The sequence below is a fragment of the Pollachius pollachius genome (assembly GCF_949987615.1).
Source record: "Pollachius pollachius genome assembly, chromosome: 8".
Lineage (NCBI taxonomy): Eukaryota > Metazoa > Chordata > Actinopteri > Gadiformes > Gadidae > Pollachius > Pollachius pollachius.
Window position 1 is genome coordinate 6,527,434 of NC_136941.1, and position 7,500 is coordinate 6,534,933.

Genomic DNA, 7,500 nt, shown 5'->3' on the forward strand with positions numbered 1-7,500 from the left:
TTCATTAGCGATGAGCAGCCAGGCGGCCGCTCCCATGTCATTAGCCACACAGCCAGACTGAGAGACACTCATAACGGCACGCATACACTGGCATATGGTCATATGCACACACACACACACACACACACACACACACACACACACACACACACACACACACACACACACACACACACACACAAACACACACATGCATGCGCACACATACGCACGCATACACAAACACACACACAGACATAGACAAACAGACACACATGCACACGCACACATGCACATGCATACCTACGCACGCACACACACACAAGCACACACATGTTCATGCACCCACACACCAACACACATGATACACGCATACACATACAGGATGCATACACACACACACACCCACACAGTTATATACCTCTTCACATACACATGAGGCGAACAAATTATATTAACAGCCTAATAATTGCCTTTCCTCTGCCCTTCTTTTTATGAATTCTCCCCATCCAGAGGACATTTTCATCCTTAATGGAAAAGACAAGAAGAACCCGCTCATCTACGGCCTGTTTACCACATCAAGGTACGTACTCATCTACAGAGAGAGGAGGGGAGGGGAGGGGAGGGGTGGAGAGGAGGGGAGAGGAGAGGAGAGGAAAGGATGGGAGAGGGGAGGAGAGGAGAGGAAAGGATGGGAGAGGGGAGGAGATGAGAGGAAAGGATGGGAGAGGGGAGGAGAGGGGAGGAAAGGATGGGAGAGGAGAGGGGAGGGAAGGAGAGGAGAGGATGGGAGAGGAGAGGAGAGGATGGGAGAGGGGATGAGAGGGGAGGAAAGGATGGGAGAGGGGAGGGAAGGAGAGGAGAGGATGGGAGAGGAGAGGAGAGGATGGGAAAGGGGATGAGAGGGGAGGAAAGGAGAGGAGAGGATGGGAGAGGGGAGGAGAGGAGAGGATGGGAGAGGGGAGGGAAGGAGAGGAGAGAATGGGAGTGGGGAGGAGAAGAGAGACGAGGAGAGGATTGGAGAAGAGGAGAGAATGGCGGAGGGAAGAAGAGGAGAAGGGGGAGATTAGAGGATAGGAGAGGAGTAGAGGGGACAGGGGAGGACAGGAGAGGAGAGAAAAAGAGAGGAGAGGATTAGAGAGGAGGAGAGGAGAGGAATTGAGAGGAGAGGAAATGGGCTGAGAAACTGGGGAGCAGGAGGGAGGAGGGGAAGGAGGAGGGGAGGAGAGAATTTGGGAGAGGAGAGGAGATGGAATAGGAAAAGAGAAGAGGAGAGCCAAGCAGTCAGGAGGAGGAGAGACGATAGGAGAGGAAAGGAGAGAGGATGGACCGATAGAGCAGATAAAAGGGAAGAGGAGGTAGAGGAGTGGATTTAGGAAATAGTTTCCACACATTGAAATCATCATGATGCATTAAAACATGATGAATTTCCATTGTGTATTCTGATTGGCTGAAATTGGTTTCATGAGGTGGGCCACCATAGATTCATATGACTTGTATCCAACCAAAACAATTGCAATGATAACCAGAGTTGGCACTGCTGCTGCATGCCAACCTTAACATTTGTTATTCGCCTTTAAATGAAAACCAAGTGGAGCCACGAAGGGAGGCGCCTTCCACTCACAGGGGGGCGGTTACACAATCCAAAGATTAAATTAGGCAAACCATAATAGCGTGGGGTCACCAAGCATTTTTGTCAATAAAAGTCAGAGACAGACCGAAAGTATTACAACTAAGTGCCCCTTTGATCATGTGACATTGTGACAGTGATTCCCAAAGGAGTCCCATACTGCCTGCATCCAAACTATGAACAGTGATGGCCACCGTGATGGCCGAAAATAAACCTAGGGAGCATCAGCAATAACCCCGCCGCGAACAAGAACGTACATCACACGACTACAGGTGCCCTCATCTAATCTCAAGGAAATCCAATTTGTTAACCCGAGATTTGAGGATGCGAAATTTTATGATAAGCTCATCTATACTGCTCAAATAAACCTGGATTCACTTTATAGCATGTCCCAGAAACCCAAAAAGGTTCATTGCAACCAACAAAGGTTTTTTGACTAAATAGAGTTTTTTGCTTGGGTCCAGTTTACTGCTTTGCGCTTGGGTTCAGGCTGGGCTCTAGTCTAGAGGCAATGCCAGCCCTTCTGCAATGCAAGGTTGCAAGGCCTACGCTGTATTGCATGAGAAATGAATGGATGATGAACCTTCCTGTGGGCCGCTGAGTACCAGTATGTATTATGCATTGAAGGTTGTCCAAGGTTTCTCTTCGGTACATGAATCCTGATTATTGTGAATTTGTGGCTTTTTGTGAAATTGACTGTGTGTGTACGGTGTGTGTGTGTGTGTGTGTGTGTGTGTGTGTGTGTGTGTGTGTGTGTGTGTGTGTGTTGGGTATCTGCGTGTGTGTCTGTGTGTGTGTGTTTTGTCTCTGTTTATGTTTGTGGTGGGTTTGCGTTTGCGTGTGTGTTTGGTGTGTCTGTGTCTTCTTGTGTGTGTGTGTGTGTGTGTGTGTGTGTGTGTGTGTGTGTGTGTGTGTGTGTGTGTTTGTGTTCTTGTGAAAGAAGGGTGAGGCTAGAGTTCCAGTTTGACATCATATTTTCCAAAAATAAAGCCACATTCATCCCAAATGCGGTGATTTATTAAATTAAGAACTATACACTAAAGTTGACGAGTCAACGGAGGCCAGCTGTGTGTGTGTATGTGTTTGTGCATGGAAATACAGACAGTTGACAGGGGTTTATGCTGTCTCCGTCGGTTTATAAGGGGGGTTATGCTTCTTATTATGTTATAGAAGTCATTTTTCCTATTATGTTGCTTATGGAGGAGACAGTGATTGCGCTGGCTATAGACAGACATGCTGACAAACAGGTAGAAAGACCGACATGGCGGACTGGTAGATACACAGACAGGCAGAGGATCAGAGAGACAAACAGGCAGGCAGGGAGATAGATAGACAGATAGAGCCAGACAGATGGACAAACATACAAGTCAGACTTGTATGCAGTCAGACAAACAGGCAGGCAGAGAGGCAGACAGACAGACATTCTGTCAGAGAGACAGACAGGGAGACAGATAGAAGGAGAGATCAACAGACAGATAGACAGACAGACATTCCGTCCGAGAGACAGACAGGGAGACAGAAAGAAAGATTGATCGACAGACAGATAGACCGACAGACATTCTGTCAGCAAGACAGACAGGGAGACAGGTAGAGAGATAGATTGACAGACCAGACAGATAGACATTCGGTCAGAGAGACAGACAGGGAGACAGGTAAAGAGATAAATCGACAGACAAACAGACAGACAGACAGACAGACAGACAGACATTCCATCAGAAAGACAGGTAGCCAAAGACAGAAAAAAGTCAACTTCGCGAACAAAGAGCGAAAACAACTCGGATACCAGAGGAAAGTAAACGGGCGTCCGGGTTCTCTGGCGGTGCTGAGTGTGATGCCAGTGTTCCAGCCCGGTGCCAGGCCTGGAGCCGGGCCTGAGCGGTGGTGCCAGCAGGGCTAGCTGAGGCGGGCCCCGGCGCTGAGGAACGCCGGTCACAGGCCTTCGGAACCGTTGGAAACAACGGGTGCTGACAGGTCCTGAAATACTGGACGAGGGGCCCAACAGGGAATGCACAGTGTGTGTGTGTCCGACGTGAGATGGAGAGGTGGTTGAGGGTTATGTGGTGGGGTGGGAGAGAAAAGTGGAAGTTACAGGGGCATTTTTTAAAAAAATTGAGCTTGTCCGTGTTCGCCTGGAGAATAATTTGATGTGGTGTCGACCTAACCCTAACCCAACCTGTCCAACCTGTCAGTTAGAGATTTATCTGGCGCAGTCGCCATCACAGACGTTCAAATGTTTCAGCAGAGCCAAAATTTGTTGCCATAGAAAGAAGAAATTATATGGTAGCCAAGTGTGGGGATTAGTGACACGTAGGCAAACACGCAAACACACACGCATACATACACACACACACACACACACACACATATACACACGTACACAGAAAGCAACCAAAAACAACACAGATGATTGCGACGGAATCTGTGTGTCTTGCTTCAGACTCTTCGTCATAATTCACGTGTCCATCACCTTCTGTTTCCATGACTACCGCATCAACAGTGTCTTTTGGGTGAGACGTGTGGCACAGTGAGTGGGGAGGGAGTAGGAATCATGTTGCCACACCCAGGGTCCAGTTTGTTGAACAACGTGTGTTTGAGGGTGTGTTGATGTTGGCTCGTCTAAATCAATCACCACAGAGTTCTGTGGCAGCCATTTTCGGTGTCTGGAATAAGTTATCCCATAATACACCCTGATTATCTGTAGTTCCTTCCTACTTCCCCTGGCACTCTTCCTGCCGCTAAACTTTGACAGTAGTACTAGTGAATAGAAGTACTATTCACTATAATTTATTCATGTAGCAGACGACTTTTAAAGCTGTGTGATGTCTTACAGTTACACTGAATTCGGCTGCATGTGATTTAGGAGCAGATTAGGTGTTATACTGAAGACGCCCTAATTGCCGACCTTGGACCTTGGGGATCGAACCCGGTGCCTTTCGGCTGGGAGTGGGCCACTGTACTGTACTGTGAATGGAGGCCTACATGCTGCACTGTCACCTGCTGTACTGAACGGACCTTATCCTCCGTTCAGTACACCAGGTGTACTGAACGGAGTGCGGTTGCTAACACGTGACCTGACGTACCTCCCCTCCCGTAGTGACATCCTGAACGGCTCGGCGGTGTGCGTGTACCGCATGGAGGACATGGCTCGCGTCTTCAAGGGGAACTTCCTGCACAAGGAGGGGCCGCAGTACAAGTGGGCGGAGTTCACCGGCAAGGTGCCCTTCCCGCGACCCGGAACTGTAAGTCTCTTCTTGAACTGCCCCCTGTTCTCTTGGGGTTTATTCTGACTTTTTACAAATATAAACTTCTATTATTAGTCGTCGCCTACTTTGGTAACACTTTACCACTATCATTTGACATTGTTTTGGTGAGGAGAGCTCGGAACACATTTCATTGGCATCTGTGAGTGCTACTGCCTGAGTTTGAACTTGACCTCAACAGTGCATTGGTGCCTGAGTGAGTGTTTAGTGTTTGTGTAGTGGGCTGGACAGTGTCTGTGGTTGGTTTGGTCTGACGAGCCAAAGCATGTAGGACTGAAGGGATTGGATGGAGCAGTGATCAGGTTGTTTGAATCGCAGCCGAAAGGTTAGATTCGTAATGTCTGCAGCCCATGGTAGAGGCAACCTTTATCAAGATGCCTAACCATCTCCCTGTATATTCCTAACATGTATCTGAATTCACTGCAAGTCACTCTGGATAGAAAGAAGCGTCTGCTGAATGAAAAGATATAAAGAATATTAAGAAAGAAGAAATAGCATAGCGCTTTATCCATCCAGCTTTATCCACGCTGAAGCATAATAGGGTAATGTGCTTGGGAGCACTATTAAGATAGCTATTCAGATAAGTATATGAGTTATCGAGATGTGTGTTGTTACAACCTTGGAGAGAAATTGATGTGATTAGCAGAGTACATTAGATGTGTCTACTTTGATTCAAACTTTGGCTCATCCCTTCATATGATAGGCCGTACCCAATCACTTAGCGTGGGTTATTGGTGCAGGGAGATACGTTGTTATCATCAATCTTATTGCAAGGGAGTTACTATAGTTTAAACGGTCTAATATTTTTTGGACTCATTTCAGCAGAAGGATTCATAAAGGTACAATATGCAACGTTCGCGGTTCCAAGCTCCTGTCAAACATGAATAAAACACCCTGTTACTCCCCTCTCCGTCTCCCTACTTCCTCCAAACCCTGTACAAAAGGCTTGCATTATGTTTAAACTTGACATTTCGAGACGCTATTGCAGCGTCTGGGCAATTAACCTAGATCCCTGTAGCCTTAAGGCTTGCTTCTACATTTCAGATTGTGTTTTAGAGCAAATTTCCAACTTAAATATTTGTGCACATGGTTCCTGTAACTCGGTTATGCAATATCAAATATCAGTCATGCACCCAATCTGTCAAAGAGGGAAATAAGGTAAACTCACATTTTTGGAATTCTTGGAATTTTTGGAACTCTCTCTTCTCTCTATTCTTCTCCTCTCATTAACATTCCATGTCTCTCTCTCTCTCTCTCTCTCTCTCTCTCTCTCTCTCTCTCTCTCTCTCTCTCCGTCCCTCCCTCCTCACCCCCACCCTTTCCCCAGTGTCCCAGCAGCACCTATGGGAGCTACACGTCTACCAGGGAGTATCCAGATGATGTCATCTTCTTCAGTAGGACCCACCCACTGCTTGAGGTTTGACTCCGCTGTGACTCTCCTGAGCTGTGATGAAGGCCCTCTCCCACTCTGCTGATATATGCTCAGACCAGAGGCGCTTTTACGATGCTTTGCTAATGGCTAACTCATTCTCCCGTCATATGATAATCTCAGTCTTTCTTCTGGGTGCTTCCTCTAATGCCACACTAAACTATGGGTTAACTCTAAGAGCTAGTGAGAGGGAGGAAGTCACTCCCACTATGCTGATATATGCTCAGACCGGAGCCGCTTTTATGAAGCTATTTGATAACTCACTCAATTTATAAACGCTTACTCAAGAGTTCTTTATCAGAGTTATGCATATCCTTAATTTATTAGCGATTTATCTCAATTTATCTCAATTGAGATGAACTCTGAGTCCTTCTATTGACAATGCTAATCTCAGAGCCGTTACTAATCGCGCCATGCTAATCCCACTTTCCCTTACTGGGATAAGCAGGAATCCGGTGTGAACCACGAACAACAAGACAGATAACTGTGCAGCTGCAGATGGGAGAACAGCTGTTTGAGTCAAGCATCACAGGGATTAATGAAGCTATCTGTGTGTGTGTGTGCTGCAGGAGATCGTGGCGCCACTGGGCGAGCGCCCCCTTCTGGTCAGAGTGGGGGTTCACTACAAATTCACCAAGATGGTGGTGGACCGGGTAGAGGCTGTGGACGGAACCTACGACGTCCTCTACATCGGCACTGGTGTGTGTGTGTGTGTGTGTGCGCATGTGTGTGTGTGTGTGCATGTGTGTGTAATGAGTTTTGCTGTTTGACTGTATAAATATGTGGTTGTGGATAGTCATGTCTGTGTGAAGGTTTATGCGTGTATGTATGTGTGTGTGTGTGTGTGTGTGTGTGTGTGTGTGTGTGTGTTCTGGGAATGTGTGTGTGGGCGCTTGGGTTAGCGTGTGTACATACACATACGTCTGTTTGTGTGTTCTTTTTTGTGTATATGTCTGCAGTCACCAAAAACCTTATGACCCTTTTGTGGCTGTGTGTGTGTGTGTGTTTGTGTATGCGTGTGTTCTAGGGAATGTGTCTGTGGGCGTGTGGGTTAGCGTGTGTACATACACATATGTCTGATTGTGTGTTCTTTTTTGAGTGTGTATGTGTGTGCGCTCACCGCTGACCTTATGACCCTGTTGTGTTATTCAGACTCGGGTCTGGTTCTCAAGTCCATCCACCTCCCCAGGGATGACGGGCAG

The 7,500-nt window shown here is 47.2% G+C and overlaps 1 protein-coding gene across 2 annotated transcripts in view; it reads left to right on the forward strand.

Moving 5' to 3' along the window:
• The window catches only part of sema3h (sema domain, immunoglobulin domain (Ig), short basic domain, secreted, (semaphorin) 3H), a 46,304-nt gene that overhangs the window by 30,646 nt on the left and 8,158 nt on the right, over positions 1-7,500 (forward strand). For both annotated transcript variants that reach the window (XM_079740941.1, XM_079740942.1), the window contains exons 9-13: positions 493-562; positions 4,704-4,848; positions 6,197-6,286; positions 6,868-6,997; positions 7,451-7,500. The exon at positions 7,451-7,500 is cut by the window's right edge and continues 39 nt beyond it. In XM_079740941.1, coding sequence (XP_079597067.1) covers positions 493-562; positions 4,704-4,848; positions 6,197-6,286; positions 6,868-6,997; positions 7,451-7,500 — 485 coding nt within the window. The remainder of the gene's footprint in view (positions 1-492; positions 563-4,703; positions 4,849-6,196; positions 6,287-6,867; positions 6,998-7,450) is intronic.